At 37.4% G+C, this 19,782-nt stretch overlaps 1 protein-coding gene across 4 annotated transcripts in view; it reads right to left on the bottom strand.

Annotated features, from left to right (window-relative positions):
• Window positions 1–19,782, bottom strand: part of PDE1A (phosphodiesterase 1A) — a 143,082-nt gene that overhangs the window by 47,525 nt on the left and 75,775 nt on the right. For all 4 annotated transcript variants that reach the window (XR_009487363.1, XM_059853217.1, XM_059853219.1 and 1 more), the window contains exon 2: window positions 8,855–8,968. Coding sequence is in view for 3 of the 4 variants with exons in the window: in XM_059853217.1 (XP_059709200.1) it covers window positions 8,855–8,968 (114 nt within the window). In the remaining variant the exon portion in view is untranslated. The remainder of the gene's footprint in view (window positions 1–8,854; window positions 8,969–19,782) is intronic.

Consider the following 19,782-nt stretch of genomic DNA (forward strand, 5'->3'; position numbering starts at 1 on the left):
AGAAACCCCAGAGTTAGGGTGACCAGAATATATGCACAGCATGCCACCTTTTCAAAATATTTTCTTGAAAGTGGTACCAATAGAATTGCAGGCATTATTTGATTACATAGGTCTATTTCTCTTGTGCTGCCTTTCTGAAACATGGATGAATAAGGAAAGCCTGAGTGTGGTGTAGTTCAAAAGAATCTGCACATGAATTTAATCCTATCTGAGGGATTATAGTAATAGGAAACATGTCAGAAGAATCATATTAATTATTGGAGAACTGTGAGCATTGCATATTTGTGCTCAGTTTCAGCAGTCCATCTGGTTGACAGTATATTTTCTGAGATTCTTCAACTGGGGTTTAAAAAATATAAATGCACCCCTCATCCTTCCCTGGTTTACTGAAAGAACAGTAGAAAAATTCTTATTTTTTCAGAGGCATAGAATTATCAGACTCGGAAGGCTCCTTAAAATGGAGTACAAGAAGAACAGAATGAACAGGGATTATGAAATTTTCTGACAGTGGGACAACAGCGAAAAATCAGAAATTTAATTTGGAAGAGGAGGACTTGTGTGGAGGAAGGACTTGGGCAAATTATCTTGCCAAACTGAACCAAGGCTGAGACTGGCCAAAGGTCAAAGGCTACAAATTGGCTTTATTGCCTAACCTATGTTACAGTCCACTTAAATCCATACTAGTCTAACACCATCACTAAATATTCCTGGAGAAATCAGTACATCTATATTTCTGAGGAATATCTGACATTTGATATCTTTTTAGCATAACAAGGAAAAAAACCTTTCAATCCCTAAAACATATTTTTGTTACTATTGCAACTTTTATTCAAATGAGATGCAAATATTCCTGCAATTAGAGGGCCATGGGCATTAGGCTACCTCAGGGCTTGCAGCCAGGATATTCCACATCACCTGTGCAGCAGGAAGCAGGGTTCTACATCAGTTTGCTATGATGAGATGCAGATCTAAATTTGGGATCTGAGCTCTGCAGATATGAGCCACTGGAGTACAAATTAAGACTAGCAAGACACACTGCAGTCTCTCTAATCTGTTTAACCATTCATCTGTAAAGTAGAACTATTCAGTCTGTAAATGACAGTAAGCAGGAGCTACTTCATGAAGATGGAACAGAGAAAGCAGTATTTGAAATAAGTGTTCATTTATCAGTAATTTTCATGAGACCACTGCTCTCTGATGAGAGATGGCTGAATAACTTGCCAGGGAAGAAAGAGTTTCAGTGTCTCTGCTTCTAACTTAAATATCTAGAAAAGCAACTGCAAGCACAAAATCTTACAGATCCCGCATCACATAAGATTAACAACTTCTCAAAAAGAATTAGTTTCTTTCAGGTGCCTAATTGAAGCAACATTTAAGGAGAAGAAACAAAGACTAATCATTCATCTCACTCAAACCCATTCTAGCATTCTATGCCTTAAAAAAAAAAGATGAAGATCAAATAAAATCAAATGACAGGTTCCAAACAAAGGCACACATTCAAGTCACTTAACTTCCTATGAAATATTACAGGGGTGTTTGCAAGATTTTGCAATCTAACTTGTAATTATAAATTGCAAAGTGTAATTTGTAAACTGTAATATAATTTTGTGACATTTCAAAATATATAAACTGCCACATAGGTTCAAAAATGTCATGGAAAAATTTCTGGACATGTGACTATAGCTGTCAAACACTGGGCTACAGCCTTTGGCTTAGCAAGTGTTTGGCATGGAGTGACTACAAGGCCCAGAGCCTCATCCTCCAAATCAACCAACCTGAAGATCTGAGATTGTGGGCACTTTAAAGCTAGATAGTTGTTCCATAATCAGTTTTAAGTAAAACTCTGCTGAGATAAATTGCATTGAACCAGGAGGCACGAACTCAAATATCCCACTTGAATTACATAATTATACTAATAGATGCCAAGGCACACATTTCAATTTTTCTTCCATAAAGCAAAGGAACACCCTAAAATGCTAAAAAACAAAACAACAAAAAGAGCTCTACTAAAATGTGCCACAGAAAATACTTTTTTCTTCAACACACAGTCAGAATTTCAGGGTTACATACACTTATTTTGCTCATATATCATCAGCCTGTTAAGTAGATGCAATACGAGGAAGAGAGATGCGTGGGAAGGAGAGGGGGAGGCTTGGGTTATTTAATTCTATTCATTCCATGAGTAGAACTTTCATTGACAGTTGTGGGAATAAGTAAGACATGGCCCTTGGCATTTCAGCTTAGCAATCAATTAATACTGCAGTCATAGTAACTAATAACCTGCTCTTCTTGTCGCAGCACTGTGTTTCTTGCCAAGAATAATTTTTTTCAAAATTGAAGTAGTGATAATTTCTAGCTCTCTTTTCATTTAATCAGAATTTTAAATATAGTAATGCACTAGTCAGAAGTGTATTTCTTTTCCCTTAGGAATATATCAGATGTACTATGGAGGAGAAGAAAGAAAAGAAAATGAAAAAAATTAAAATTAGATAATGGCTATGGGGGAAAAAAATTCCATCTTTGTTGAGCAGTCATGCTGCCTAACAGAGGTAGTGGAAGATTTCCAGAGAAGAGGTTGAGAAGGTGGTACTAGCTCTTTGCTCTAATTACTGAATTAATCAAGCCCTTAAGAGTGAATTGAAGTCCTCTCCTAGGTCTAGAATGCAGGAGAATTTACAGTCTAAATAGTCAGTTCACATTTTTACCAATTATTTAATTCTATTTTCTCCCTATCTTCCTGAATAAGTATGAATCAACATATTCAATCAATATTTCCATCTTCTACAGTCCATTACAACTTCCACCTTCATCCACTAAAAGGTTCTCTTGACTCCCAATAAGGATAAACAACCTGCAAAAATGAACGAGGGGCATTTTTAGTACATAAAGGTCTTTCCAAAGGAAATGATGATTTTACCAACATGTTGTAGTCATAAAATTAGCACATTCTTAGAAGAACTGTTCACATATGAAGAACTACCAATTAACTAAAATTAACAGAAAATAATTTGGAATAAATGCAGGAATTACAACAGAAGACAAGCAATGTAGAAAGGACCACTGCCACTGAAATGTTCACTTGTTGATATGTACTACCTATTCAGAAATGCAGAGATATATACCAAAGGCCAACAACAATCTTAAGGTTTGGCTGAGGATAATCATGATTAAAAACCATCATTTTTCAGAGTACGGATGTGAGCCAGTGTTTTTTCTCCTCTTTTCTCTTTCCTTTGCCTTTCCTTTCCTATTCTGGGAGTTCTTTAGGGCTAAGTACTAATTCAGGGCAAGACTTTGAAATAAATTAACAGCAAAAACTTTGAAACAGAAAAATTCAATAACTTTGGAAAGGGGATGTTGGCCATTTATTAAATGGCCCTAACTGAACTGAGAAGCTTAGTCAGAATTTAATAGATTTTCATTGATTTTAAATGCATTTTTTTAATGCAACTTGAATGCTCTTACAAGCTTTCCTCTCAGAAAAAAAAAAAAAAAACCAAAACACAAAAAACCCCGAAAGCAAACCACGTTAGCTTAGCACAAAAGATTTCAAAGGCTTATTTTAAGCTTTTATAAGGGTGGAATGTACTGAATTCATCTCAACACAATAAGCTTTTTCTCAATAGCAGCTTTTGCAAAAGTATCAATTGTAGATTCCCTTAGTGGATAAACTGAATGATTCACTTCAAATGGTACATTTTGTTGTTCAGGCAAAGTACATTTAACCATGGGGTGGCTATGAGGGACAGCAATACACACTCAGCAAACGTGACAGAATATTCAAGATTAAAATTTAACTTCATGCTTCAATAATTGCCTCTTCAAATTTCTCCCCAGCTAGGGCAGCTGAGAGAGGAATCACAGACCATATTTTTCATCTGGTAAATAATTACCAAATACAGCAGCCCATTCCACCTGTTCTATCCTTGGCATTAGGCAGATTATGTTCTTTAATATTCATAGATTTTTCTCAAAAAGGTAATTTTCAGGAGAAATATGTTCTAGATCCTTCAAAATAAATTACATCATTGACTGAATGCCTTACTGTTCTGTGAATGAAACATTCACCTTCATGTATAAATGAGCAAACTAATCTGTCTTTTCAGATGGAGAGATATAGGATGAAGGTTTTTAAAAGTTTTTAAAAATATGTACATCTCTTTGATGTAAGAAAATTTACATTTCTCAACCTTGCACCATCAAAGACACTTTGCTGGTGTGACCATCTCTGCTGGTGTCCCTGAATAGCTATTGGTGTCTGAATTGGCACAATTCCTTCCATAACCAGAGCCTTAGAGCCAGAGAAACTCTGTGACTCACAGTCAGCTCCATCTGGTGTGCTACAGGTGAGAACAGAGTGCCAGTGGTCCTGCAATGCCAAGGAACAGTTTCCTGCTGGGAATTTCCTGCTAGCTCAGAGCCTTACAATGCTGGTACTAAAACACAGCTCGTGAGAATTCTATAAGAAACAGAAAAGCTGGGTCCTTCCCTGACTTTGGCTCTCATTTAAACCAGGAAGCTCCCAAACATATACTGATGGCTGGAAGAGTGGGAAAGAAAGCACAGGGTTACCAAGCAAGTATCAGCCCAGTTTATTATTTTTTGAGCTATTAATTCCTAGCCTAAGACAGAGCAGCTGCCACAGACCTGAGTTCTGTTGCAGCCCTGAAAAACTTGAAAATACCAGGGAACAGCCTTCTCCAGCTTGAAAGCTGCCCCAGAACAGGCTATACTGACCATTCTTCATCTCAGAAATCTCCAGGAAACAGGAGAGTTTCATTTAGTTGTTGGGTTGTTGCTAAGCTCCATTCCCACTTCCACAACACAGCTCTGGGAGCACCAGGATCCAGCTGAGCACTTCTTCCTTTCTGCTTCCTTGGACCTCACGTGGCAAAGACACACATGGCATGCTCCTGTCACAGATATTTCTGTGGTGAGCTTGAAGGGTACCACAGACTTCTGGTGAGATTAAATAACAAAGCTCCTTATCTTGCAATTTAAACTATTTCCTTTTTGCCCAAAATCTGAGGATGTGTTTGTCCCTATTTAAGTCCCAAAACCACAGAAATATTTGAAGTGTTGCTGGTGTAGTACACTGGAAATTCAGTTTAGTCCAAGGTGTTTATTACAACAGCAGTCACAAAGTCCAGGTTAAATGACCTCCTTTTTAGCTAACATTATACAAATCACAATGTGTACTTTTTTTTTTTAAATAAGAGCTTTTTACCAAGAACTGTGTCTGCCATTGCAGTGTCATTGAAATATTATTTCCAGAGCTCTCATGCAAATATATATTGCTAAATTGTCACCCTTAATGACACCACCTTTTTCTTCATGAACCTGCATTTGTTATTATGCCTTGTTGGATCAAAGATGCTAAAAGAGCTACTTCATGCATTACAGAAATGCAGTCTCTTCCAAGTCAAAAGTTCTCAATTAGTTAAAGCCTTATTAAAAGGGCATTATACCGTCTGAAACAAACAAAAAACCTGTGTGGAACTGCAACTGCACAGATAAATATCCTCCTGAAATCAAGTATATTTTCTAACATACTAAGGCATAGAAAAATAAAACATAATTGGAATAAACTATTCTGATTTTATACAGAACAGCATAAAAGTAGTCTCCACAATAAGGATTTTTATTATTATAACTATCACTATTTTTATTTTTTAGCTTTGGAATACATTTTTTCCTTTTCATCTTGTAATTCTTATCTAGATTTTATTTGACTCATTTTCTTTTCAGTTAGCATGAATGAAGAGCTGCATTTACAAGGAACAGAACATCTGTCATGACTGAATTATCAGGCTGTATTTATTTCCTGTTTGACTCCAAATATCCTTCTTCCATTGCCTTGAGCCAAGTGGCAGGTACTAATGGAGAAAATTCGGCAAGATTTGTCAGAATTATTTATAATATCTATTAAGTTTGAACTTCTTCCACAGAGCAAATCTGCTGAGGGGCTGGAACTGTGGGAGTCTCCTGGTTATTTTCAGCGGATGATGGACCTCAGCTTCAGCTACCAGAGTGTTTGATCGCTTTCAAGGAAGAACTTGGTGCAGCACTGAAAGATGCAGCAGTCAAAAGGAGCTTGTTAAACAAGCTAATTGAGTGACTTGGGGCCACAGATAATGGAGCTCATAGGAAAGCAGCACTTGATGCCTGATGTCTGGGCTTTCCAACTTTCCATCAGCTCAGAAGCTTTTATAGAGATATTGACAGTCACTGCCCCAAACCAATTTTTCCTCATTTGGTAAGGTTATCCCTAGTGCCTATCCCTGCTTCTAAGAAGACTGCTCTCAGAGCTTCTTAAATAAAATCTGGTGTGTTTCTCTGCTTTTGCCCTAATCCAAATCCATGGAGTTTTAGAAATGCTCAGATAAATGAGCATTGCCCAAAAAAGTGGGGAAGAAGAGAACACCACAAATAGAATGCAATTTTAGATTGCTGGTTGAAGCTGAGGTCTTCCTCTGCTTGGATAATTTAGCAATGGGTCAGTAAATACATCAGGACAAAATCCAGGGATCAATACTGGTCTTAAACAGAGAGCATGGGTATTTTCACATGAGTTGCAGACACTGAGTGAACAGCAATTCATAGATAAGAAACTTACTGAAGTTATTTGAACTTTGTGATGTATAAAACTGCATGTTCAGGCTCAGCAGGAACAGGCCCTTTTGCTTATGATCTAAACTATTATTTCTAATCCACTAATGAGTGCAATTAACTCAGTTCCAGACTCACACAGAAGTAGCTGTGTACAAGACAAAGAACCTGTATTCTTTGGTGGGAACAAGGGCAAATGCAACCACACAAGGTAACTCAGCTAACTCCATTTGAGTCAGTGACACACTGCTTTGTTCCTTAAGGAATCAAGAGACTCTCTTTGTGTGCTTACATTTTTGAGTGACTTAGGTTACAGAATAATGGCCAGGCCATTTAAAACATAATTATCTTAGCAGCGTGCCATGGAAAAGAGTCTACTATGAAAGTACCAGTGGCAACTACAGTGTTTCCCAGCCTCACAATAAATTTACAATTTGCAAAATTGTCAGTAAATTATAAATTTTACAGATTACCATTTACAATTGTTTTTAATGGGGAAGTGTCAAAATTTAAAATAGACCCATAGATAACCCACGTCCAACTAAGATGTGGAGGGTCAGTCTACATTTCTAGGATAAAATTAACACAAAACCCACCAGGTTAAAAAACTCATCATACTGATTCTGAATTTCATGGAGACTGCATTAGTCCAAGGAAGAGAAATCAAAAACAAAATCAAACACTGTAAAGCAAAAGGAACAATATAGAGGTACAATAGTGAAGTACAAACCACTAAAATGAAAAGAATAGAACTAGAAAAGCAGGTTTCATTATAGGATCACTTTTAACTATTATTTATAGCAGAATTTGATTTATATGTCTACATATACACTTCATAAATACAGATATAGGTACAGAAAGATATACATAGAATGTATGCTTAATGTATATCTATATAAAGAATGCTACCAAAATTTGGTAGGTCCACAAATTCTCAAGTTTCTTTGGTGAGCACAAGTATCCAACTCAAAAGAGCAAAACAAGATACCTGTCTCAAGGGTATCCTGACTTAATAGAGTGAAAAATCAGAATATTCTGTAAAATACTGGATGCAATAAATAAATAAGATTAAAGATCGTTGTGCAGTGAGCTCCAGAAGAGAAAAACTTTATTGATACACTGAAGTAGAATTTTTTAAAGTAGTCATCATATACGGGGACACAGTGGTCCTAGAATTAAGAAAATAACCAGAGGACTATGAATATCTTGCCAATCACTATAAAATTACACCTGTTTGTTTTCTTTTGGGTATTCAATAATCTTGCTTTCAAGTTCCATGAGGGCAACTAGCTAATTTAAAGATTTGCTTACAGCAAATGCAACGCACCCGCTGCTGCCAGAGCCTATGTATTTTCAGAGGCAGCTGTTTTCTCTGAGCATGAAATGCCTGCTATTTGTCTTGATATTCCCACACCGAGCCAGAAAGATTGGATTCCTCATTGTGACACTACTATTCATTTCCACAGAAGCTGCCTCAGTTTAGAAACTAAGTAAATCTCAATTTATTTTCCCAGTCCTGGCACTACTGCTTAGACAGAGCTATGAATATTACATCCATTTAATCCCAGTGTTTGGGAGGTGTTTGGAGGAATAACCAGTGCTTTATTTCTGAAGCAGGACTTCAAGCTCTGCATCAGCTATGCAGATTTGCAAAGGGAAGGCACAGGCCCCAGACAGAGTGTTAGGTCCATGAAATAACTCCCAAATGTAGAACTGAGATGTACACTGCACACTCCAGTGGTACTGAGGCACTTTGGACAGACACCTTTGCAAGAACATTCTGCTCAGAAAAAACTTAGAAAGGCCAGCATGCAGAAAGAAAACCAGTAAGTTAGCCAGCTAATTTCAATACAGTCCATATCTTGAAACTCTTTCAAGAAATCAGATACTTAGAACTTCTTTTTTACTTGGAATTAACCCACATGATTGCCAGTAATACTGCCAACAGTAAACAGAAACTAAGCACCAAGTGCTATAAGATAAATCACAGCTTTTCATTCATTTGTGTATTTACTGATCAGCTATCCTGACTCATTTCTGTGAGCATTTCTTTCCAGACAACAGTTACATCTGACCTTTGGAATCCTACTTGCTTTAACTTTGTCATAAAAGACCCAAGAGCTACACACGCTTCTCCTGATGTGCCCAGACCTTCAGCTTATGTCAGTGACAATTGCACGCAAAGACCAAATTTCTGAAATACAATTTGCAACATTCTTTCTTTCTGTTTTACCCTCAGACTTACCTGGTTTCATCAATATAAACTGCCTCCAGCACAGATGCTGCATATTCAATATTCTTTTTTAAGTCCACCACATTAATGTCACCCTTCTCCAGCTGCTTTACCAAGCATCTTAATCTGTGAAAAAAAAAAAAAAATAAAAACATCAGTGTGATACTTCTATCAAATTCAGTGACTTCATTTTCTAATTGAAACATTGGAACCAACAAAATAATGTAGAGCCAAGGACCATCACTCCATCTCTGGTCTTGGTTTAAGAAAATCTGGCTTTAGGATGCACTTAATACTGACTGGTTTTATGTTTTTATAGCTTGCTAAATTCATAGGGTGTACTAAAAAATGGCTTATACATTCCAGAAAGTCAGACAGGACATTTTAACCATCAGCAAAGCAATTTCCTATTCATTTGTGACATTACTATTATGCCTCAGTCTCTAATTAAAAAAAAAAAAAAAATTAAATTAGTGTGTTGTCTCACTATAATTTTTCCATGCTTAGGTGGTTGATTACATTTTTATAACCATGGTATACTGATTTTGCTTCACTTAAATGACTTTTTTTTTATTTAGTTTTTATTTAGGCCTCCAGTTTTTGCTGCAGAATTTGTATTCCTGTTACTGTGAGATAATATGGAAATCTGTTTTGCCTGTGCTTATAACCAATTCATCATTATACCAGAGGAAAGACAGTGCCCATGGCAGTAGAAAAATTCAAATATTCCCAAGTGTGCTTTAAACTTTTAGTTTTGAGGGCTTGGTTTTACAGTACAAACATGGATACACCCAAAGGGGATTTTGTAATGCACCAACTCATGTCTCTGCAGCAAAACACTTCCACAGATACACTCCTTGAATACTCGATTTTTCCTAAACTCTGCTGACAAGAACACTTCTGACACTGCTCAATTTACCCATACAGAGGAGATAAAGCACTGGAGTGAAATTAAAACCTTATCAGTAAAAGTGTAGAGGTGTGACTAAATGGATGCTTAAAGTATAGGTATTTTCCTTCTTTCTGTGCTCTGTCTCTGAGTAGAAATAATCTGTGGTTTTGTATCATGTAAGATAAAGATTTCTGCAACTAAGAATATATCATTATTGTTACATAACTTCCAGTAAATAATCTTCTTTATGTGCAGGAAAAATAGTGAAATGAGCATTTAGATAAAAAGGGCAATGAAATTGATTCAGCATTAAGACAACTCCTTTCAGAAAAAGATCATATTTATGACATGCACCAGCATACATAAAATATGCAAATGTCACCTGAAGAGAAGACTGAGGGAACACCTCACTGCAGTTACAACATCCTCATGAGGGACAGAGGAGGAGCAGGCACTGATCTCTTCTGTGCTGGCAGGGACAGGACCCTGGGGTCCTGCCTGAAGTTGTGTCAGGGGAGGTTTAGGTTGGGTATCAGATAAAGAGTCCTAAACCAGAGAGTGTTTGGGCACTGGAATGGGCTGCCCAGGGAAACAGTCCCAGCACCAAGCCTGGCAGAGTTCAAGAAGTGTTTGGACAACACATTTAGGCACATGGTGTGACTTTTGGGGATGTCCTATGCAGGCCATGAGCTGGACTTAGTAACCCTTGTGTGTCCCTTCCAATTCACCTTACTCTGATTCTATGCTAATAATATATTTCATACACATATATACTATACATACTATATATTATTCTCATTGTGTGCATGCAACATTCCACTGGACCTAATTAAAATATATAAGTAACAAAATTACAGTAATATTTGAAAAAAATTCTTTAACTTGGCAAGTACTGTTCTATCATAAAACCATTTTTGTGTTTTTCTACATATTTCTTTGGCCTAAGTACAATTATGTTCAAGTGTGTAAAGATAATTTTAGCAAACAGGGTTTTAAGACCAACCTCCTCAGTTCTCTAAAGCCTTAATTCAATTCAAATTAGCCTAGCACATGCAATAAATAAGGCTCTTAGCAACCATATTTACTTGTATTCTACACAGTGCATTGCACATCAGTGGAATGGAAAACGTAGCATTAAAAATTTTTCTCTGAGAAATGAAGTGGGCAGATGAAACTCTCTGGGAGCTCATCACCTGCCCAGAAATAACCACGTGCATGGGAGACATTTCCAGCACATAACTTCTTCCACTGCAGAGGTGCCTGTGGCTGAAGAAGGTTATGCACAGACACCTCCCAGAACCCAACACACACATCCCCTGGGCTGAGTGCTCCTCAGTCCTGCACACAAACACACACACAGCCCCTCCTAGGCACCCGTGCCAAAATGCCCAGGTGGGTCTGGCAGCATCAGTGCCACGGCTTGCAAATAGCTGTGGGGTGTTTCTGTCACTTCCACTGCTCCCTCCATATTTGACTGAGCACATCTCCAAATCACGCTCTCCAAAGTGGGAGCATAAATAAATAAATTTGAAAACTTGTTTTCAAATCTACAGAAATTAATTTGCTACGCTGCACAGCAGGGGGCCAGGCTCTGGTAGAACAATATCAGCTTAAAACAGCTTCAAATCCTACCATTTCCAGTGGTTCCTCATTATCTGAGGCAACAGATCAGGTGACAGCTATTTGGAATTATTGTTATGCTTGAAGGTGGAAATGAGTCCCTGGGGGAGCCTTTAAGCCACAGCGACCTTGCAATATCTGGCTGCACAGGTGAGAGTCCACAGAGGTAACCTGCCCTGTGGGTATAATAGCTCATGTTCTAGGAGGAATGCAGAACACAGTGACAGACTGGAAACACTGCTCAGGCAAATCTGAAGTGATTCTGGAGATATTGCAGATTCACAGAAGGACACGAGTGACCTTATCATCTCATGCATGACTCTTTGTGAAAATGCCCTCAGGAGTCCCTAGCTCTCCCAGGGCAGATCTATCCCAGAATCAAGGGATAATTTGGTTGAAGGGACCTCCACCAGGAACAAGCTCTTGCTCAAGACAGGGCTAAACTCAAAGACAGGGATAACTTCAAAGTTAGATAAAATTACTCACAGGTATTTCTGCTCAAGTTTTGAATTCATGGAGATTTCAAAAACTCTTGGAAAAAAACCAGTTGAAATGGTCAATCAGCCTCATGGTGCATCGTGTTTTCATAACATCTAACTGTCCTTTGTGGCAACCTGCGTGCCCAAACTTTGCTGGGCAGCTCCATGAAAAACCTGCCTCTGTCTATGGTACAACTTCCCACTAGGAAGCTGGACACAGCAATAAAATCCTTCCATTTTGTCACTGATCAGGCTCTTGTCACGTGACACCAATGAAGTCTACCCCCGAAAGGAGAAAAACTGACTTCCAACACAGCAGAATTAAGTGGGTTATAGCAGTACATGAACAGTCTGAGCACACTCAATGTCTTCTGCATTAAAGTGAATAGCCACAGAGCTTAGGAGCTGACATTTCCATAATGAAACTAACAATTTAGCGAAGAATAAACACCAATTAACAAGGCTAAGCAACAAGTGTTGACACACCCATAGTCCACCATTCCACAAGACAAAGAAACTTGTGAAAAGGACATGGAAAGGTAATTAAAAAATAATCATTTCTTCAGCTGTATTGGGAGGGTTTTTATTTGTTTGTTTTCTTTTAATTGTCATAAATTGAAAATGAACGTTAGAAACACTATTTGAAAACCTGAAGTGTTACTTAAAACTGGAAGCAATTGTATTCACACCCAGCCTGTGAACTGTGCTACTAAGAAATAATATACAGCAAAGAGAAAAAAACTGCAGGAGCTATTTTGTGAAAGAGAAAAAAGGACTATTTGAGCTGGTTTAAAAATGCAAAGAAAATTGTATGCAGAACTAATGAGACAAAAAACATGAAAAAAAAGATTATTTATCTGAGGACACCTGAAAACTGCCTTATAAAACCAGCAGCCCCAGTTTTTAAGGGAGCAAGAGACATCTGCAATTAATAAAGGGAGTGGGTGGAGAACCATCTTCTGTCATCTTGGGTAAACATCATTAACAGTGCTGTGGGATTAAATGCTCTTGTGGACAACCCAAATGCACTCTGCTGCCATCTCTCTTCAATAATATGGCTGTGATGTTACTGGAGCCTGTTTCCCCACTCCTGACCTCTCTGTGCAGCTGATGCCACTGTCCAGCTGTGGGCAAAAATCCTTGTGGCCCAGCCAGCAACACAGGAAAATCAGAGGAAGCAAGGATTTTACTGGGAGATGAAGAAGCATTTCTTGATTAACAATATCAAGCTCACTTGTTTCCAATTTCCCCATTAAAATTCTCCCATGTTTGAACTAAAGTTTTGTTAAATCTACTGTAACTTTCTGGGGTTATACCGAATTAACTGAGGATAGCTTTTGTGATGTTATGATGTTATTTCAAAAAGCTTCCTATGACATTTTCAGTTACTACAAAAAGGAAAAAGAAGAAAAAATTTTAAAAGGTAAGGAAGGGGTGATCAAGTATGACTTTTTGCAATGTCCTCAGGAGAAAGTCTTCTTTTCTATGGAACCAAGGAGAAAGTCCAATGAGAGAAGTATTTTTGGAGATACTGAATAACTGTCCTAACCACAGGCTGAAGTGCTAACAAAGAAAGGTGCAAGGATGGCATTACTTAAGAAGGGATATTTTAAAGTAGAGAGGCAGACAAGTTGGACAATTTCAATTTCACATTAAACTGCCACTTTTATTTCCAAGGTAAAATAACTCACTAGTAATCACTGAGAATAAATCAGTGTTAAAGGTCCAGCTTTAGAGTCTTTAAGAACCAGAAGAGGAAAAACTAGCCTGAAGTTAACTTCTGGACCTGAGAAAAAGACCCTCCTCCTGCTTTCCCTAAAGTGCCTTTATTTGCCTTGTAAGTCTTCCCACCACTGAGCATTGCAGAGAAACAGCTTTCTAACTTACACATCTGGACTTCACTTAAAACTGTTTTGGAAACTTTGAACAAAGAAAAAAAAAAAAACGCTGGCTTTTGCCACAGATCCTATTAAAGGGGAAGTGAAATAAACTGTAACAAGCAAACTATAAACTAACCTTGCTTCCTTCTACATTTTGAAATTAGTGAAAGTCGCTGTTGAAGATGGGCAATGAACACATAGGTAATTCTTTGAAAATAATAAACACATGATATTGTCAAAGAGAAATTTTTATTGATATTCATGTTCACAGTGCTGTAAAAACAATTAACTGTGGTTTTAGATCAATTCCAAGTAGTAAATCATTATCTTCCCATGAATTAATTGAGAAAAGCCTAGCTGTGACAATTGTGACAATGTGTGAAAAAGTCTAAGGACAGAAAAAAGATAATATTTTCTGTAAAAAAGCATTTCATGTTCTGTTTGGACTATTTAATATTGAACAATAAAATTAAGTGGATTATTGTCAACTTCATTATAAAAGTGATTTGACCCTCTAAATGAACATCACAAAGTAAAACTGGGTTGATATGTAATGTGAAATTAAAATTAAAGAGGAGGGTAACAATATCCTGGCAATATGGACAGTTTAACACCACTAGTTTTTCAAAACTTTGGAGAAGAGGGGTATTTTCCTTTAAAGCTATCTGTAATTAAAACCACAAACCAGTTTTGCAGTCTGTAGTGAGTCTGGTAAGAATCAGTTGAATTATTTTCACCTGTAGAAAGCATCACTCACTTAGGAGTTCCTCAGCTTTTCAAGGCAGGAGCTACATCCTCACTCAAACATGAATGCTCTTAAAAAGGGTCAATATCCAACAATTCCAAATCCCTACATGAATTGCCCAAATTCCAATTATTTTGATGTGAATTGGTATAACTGGAATTCTACATGTTTCTATTAAGAACATGCATGTATAAAATAAATCTGTGTATAAATACACCATTCCATCCAACAAATTCAAATAGATGAGAGATAGAGATGCTGAAGGAGTATACACAACATGGTAGCAAAGATTCAGGAGTGATCCATTTGGGGTGCCACTCCTGTTTCCCTGCTCCTACCTGAAGTCACAAAGTGGCCAGTTATCACAACTTCCAGATGGCTAAGCTTCACTGCAAGGTATTTTAATTTTTGTCAGGGAAAAACAAGCTGATATGGAAATGTTTTGCCCAGCAAGGCAAGGCCAGCATATCAATAGGCAGCAGGGCTTAGAACTGGCAGCTCTTGACACAGACCTTAACGTGTGTTTCACTTCCTTGAAACCATAAAAAATGCAGCTCCAAATGCAATTACCTAATATGTCTTATGATTAGAGGGGCTCTCAATAAACCCTTATGTGGAGAAACACAAGAAAGTGTTTTCACTGCTGCAAATGTGTCTTATGAACTTATTTCTCAGCCACTGCTGTGTCTGAGCTTATGCACAGGAAGTCTTGTGGTTGCTAAGGGTTTCATGAATCACATGTATTTCATGATTATTTTAAGCATTTAAGTGGTGCACGCTGATCTGTAATTATGATTCAGTCATTAGAAAATAAATATTGATCGTGCTGGTAATTCAGATAACATCTTCATATACCAAAACTTCAATCCCATCTTGAAGAATTGAAATAGAAGTTGTGCAGCTATATAGCAACACTGAATTTTACATTTTCCTAATGATAATACTCTGCTTTTTCAAAGTGATATATTTGCCTTGGTTGTTCAAATATTACTTTTATGCAAGATGAAATGGTTTTCCTTCAGACAGGCATTCTCTATTAGGCTTCAATTCATTTTACCTTATCCTATAAATTTAATATTTACCACTCTAATAGTACATAAATATTATGCTTTGTGTCTCATTTAGTAACATGTTAAACAAGCATGTTTAAAAAATTTAGTCAAAATTCCTACATTTGCTTTAGCACCCAGCTGCAATCACAGAACACCATGGAAACTCCACAGGTTTCCCACCTGAAACCATAAACCAATTCAAGGTCTCTAAAGCATTTTCTAACTTTTGCACAATTCTCAACAAACCTAATAAAACAAATGCCAAGTGCCTGAGAAGGCACAGTGCCCTGACCCCAGTGGCACTAAAGGTCTGCTATTTGCAGCGCTGTAACTTTGCACCACCCTCCGTCATCTCCTCTGGCTACACTGCAGAGACGCCCCAGAGGAGGGGGCTTGTCTGGGACCCTGCTCCTGCTGCTCTTCCCTGCTGTCTCTCATGCCTCCCCAAGTTACTCATCCTCTCCCAAAAGTCACTTTCACCATTAGAGTCATTGTATGTCATGATCACGAATCCTCTCATATTTGAATTTCTCTGCTCGTCCTTTGTGCACACCCAATCCACAGAATGAACTTAGCCAAGCTTTGAGTGTCTTTCAAATTTTTCTCTCACTTCTGCTAAAGAAAAATCCTTAATACTTATTTGGTTCTGCTATTCAAATCCTTTCTGGGTTGAAGCTGAGTAAAAAATTTTCAAACTTCAAATTACTTAGTATGATTAAAAAATTGGGCATTTTCTCTGTCTTTCGTTAGATCCAACAAGTAATCAACCAGTCTCCTTACCCTAAACACTTTAACTCATTAACTCTTTCTACTGTCTTAATGTCCATTTCTGTTATTTGACATTCCCATTTCACAATCTGTCAATGAAATCAAAGACAATCAAAATATACAGGAGTGATTTGGAAATTGCAAATTATTCTTCTAATGGCTTTTGCTGAATATTTGTTTTTTGTCTGAATATTGAAATTTAATCCACAAGGTTTTCCTGAATCCTCTATACATTATATAGAGTCCTGGCCAAGGCTATTTCATCTTGAAGTTGCCAAATACTACAAGATGTCTCAATGTCTTCATCATGTACTTGCTGAATTCACTATCAGCAAGTTAGGAAATCAAATGTAAACTCATCACCTATCAAAAATCATGCTTGAAGATGATGGCTGACCTTTGGTATGTTTAACTTGTTGGAGCTAATGTGATAGGCACACAGAAAAGGCACAAAGCCTTGATTTCCAATACTGCTTTAAAAAGGTTTATTTTTCCTGCAGACAGCAGCTTTGAGCACAGTGATCAAAGCTGCTAAAAGCAGATTATCTCTTTCAGACCATGGGATCAGAAAATGTGCATTGATAAATGTTGATACTCATCCTTTGAAAAGGGCATGCAAAGAAGTAAAAAAGCCCTTCTAAAAATATTGATAACAAGCTACCATACAAAAAGCCAGCTGAAGTTCTTTGATTTAAAACTGCACTGGTAACTTTGCACTGAAAATATTTTGTACAGTAATACTTAGAAAATATATTGCTGACATTGCTTTTGAAAGCCTTTTTGGTGCAACTTCTGCAGCCATTAAGGAGACAAGATTGGTAAGTGTTCAGCACTAAAATAATGTCATTGCCCAGTGATTAAAGAATCTTCAGCCATGATCAAAGAATCTTCAACTGTGATAGCACAAGTATCCTTTCCTCTACTTGATAAAATCCCATATGAGCAAATAATACAGAAACATGAAAAAAATGACAGTTTGTTTTATGATTTCTATGTGGAATCAAACTACAGTAAATACTATATAATCTGTAGATAATCAAAATTTTCATTTTCCTTAAAAAGAAATTAGAGCCAGGACAGCATATCCGTGCTGAAAACCACAGGTCAACTTTTATAAAAGTGGCTAAATCCTAACAGCTAACACTTCTGGTAACTCTTAAATTTGTTGCTTAATAGTTACAGATTTTTTGAGACATCAAAAACCTTCAACAGCAGAACCTTTATCCTAGTAAGTAATCTGGGGACTCTGCGCCTATTTATCAATTATTTTCTGTTTGTTTCTGACCTGCTGACTTCTCTGGACAGAGCATGAAGTATTTTGTTGCTTAGCATGCAACAGAATCACAGAATCATTAAGGCTGGAAAAGACCTCCAAGGTCATCAAGCCCAACCTCTGGCCAAACACCACACTGCCAACTAAACCACAGCACCAAGTGCCCTGTGGAGTTGTTTCTTGCCAACTTGCATTTCTCATAACACACACACAGCTGACAGCTGATAATACATCAAGTGAACAGAGGTTACCTAAAGGCCTCTATAAAAATGCAGCAGAGAAGAAGAGGTTTTTGAAATGGCAGTCCCCCAGACTCAGTCTAGGAACGTGGTCAGATGTGATGCCCCAGCCATCGCTGTGTGATCCATTCCATCGCCTTTTTCTGGGAAAAACTGCCCCACCTGCTCCCATATCTGACAGCACAAGGGTATGGGTAACAACATCTCTTCCACCTGACGCTGCCAAAACAATCCAGTTTACCTTCAGGGTCCTTGACACCAGTTCTGCTGAAGTCTGTCCACACAACCAGATGAGAGCCCCGTGCACGTACAGCTGTGCTACCAGATGAATCAGAGCAGGTGGTTCAGCTGGACTAATGATCAACATAACCACCAAGATAACCCTACTTTGATCCAAGCTCCCACTTTTCAGTGGATTTGGAAGTCCTCCTTTTCTACTTATAATTAAACTTAAATACTTGAAGTACTACAGTATGAAAGTTTTACTTTTAATATATAATCACACCTTCCAGATGGGATGACAGAGCCAATTTATCTTGAATTTTATTTTTAATATGTATCATGGGTTCTGAGGAACCAAGTACAGATCTGTATTTCTGGAATAAAATTGTAAAATGTACAAATCCCAAATATTTGCATTATGAACTATTACAGAGTATTGCATAAAATCATTTAAGAGTTATCTTAGTCTGCCTAAACTATTGTAGAAAAAATACCACCACCTTAATTGAGATGTCTTTTCTACTGAATAATTAACAGCTTCAACAAATCTATTTTCACTAAAAGAATTTTTCATTCAAAAGACAGAGCAAGACATAAATGCTTTAGCACAACAGCTGTAGTAATTACAGTACAATTTTGCTGTAAAGTCATTACCATCTCAGTGGTTCTGAAGAAAGAATAAAGTACATGTAATGTATATGGCAACGTAAAAATATGAATAGGGTTTTTATTTAAAACTGCAATACTGCAATTAAAATGAAGGGGAAAAGTAGGACATGCTAGAATTCAGCACTCTGTGTTATGTGTGAAACTAACTTCTGGCATTTGGAATTGTTAAAAATAAATGTTCTGCTGAAGAATTGCCAAATAAATTACTTCAAAGCAGGTCTTGGTAATGAGAAGGAGAACATCAGATTAGCTTAAACACTTGAGAGCTATATAAATGTTTTAGAGAGGAAAGAATCAAAGGGGTGAACCTTTTCCCTACATTCTGTAGAGAATGGTCATAAATAGGTCATAATGGAACATGGCCATTCTTATTTACACATGAGACCCTGATTCAGGATTTGTACATGGGATGCTAAATTTGGATCAGGGTGAGATAAGAAACTGAAATTCACTGTTCTTGAATAGCTCCATCTTTGAATACTTCAGGATTAGTTGTCTTAATCAGATAAAAGACCCTGAACCCCATCAGAGAAAAATATTTCCAAAAAAGTAATTCCTGAACAATATCACACTAAATCCATTATCAAGAGGACAGCATATTTGGTCTACATGCACAGTGGGTTTTTGTTCTGGACACAGCTGTGACAGGAAGTGAAGCAAACCAAACAAAATATCATTTGCAGCCAATGCTGGTGTACAGCTGCCATTCTCCTCAGCCTGCAGAGTGCCTGGCACTTTGGTATAAAGGGTTCAGGTTTGTAGTTCTGGAAGCAGATTGGATTAGAGCCCATTCCTTTGTTCTTGCAGGATTTTTTTTTTTGCCTTAAATCACACAAAATAGAAGAGTTTCTCCTACATGGCTCTAATCTAGAGGACTCCAGGAATGGACAGGCAGCTATCCTTACCAGAAGTGCCTTTGTTTTCCATACTGTGCTCAGGACTTGGATGAGATTGTGCTCATACACACCCCACAAAGCACTGTAACTTCTTCAACAAGATGTACTAACCTCACATGCTGATCACATTGTCTTTCCTGATATGAAAACATGCTTTTAAACCAACCTGATTATTGACCTATTGACTAAATAAGGATCATATTTT

This window comes from Haemorhous mexicanus, chromosome 8, assembly GCF_027477595.1.
Source record: "Haemorhous mexicanus isolate bHaeMex1 chromosome 8, bHaeMex1.pri, whole genome shotgun sequence".
Taxonomy (NCBI): domain Eukaryota; kingdom Metazoa; phylum Chordata; class Aves; order Passeriformes; family Fringillidae; genus Haemorhous; species Haemorhous mexicanus.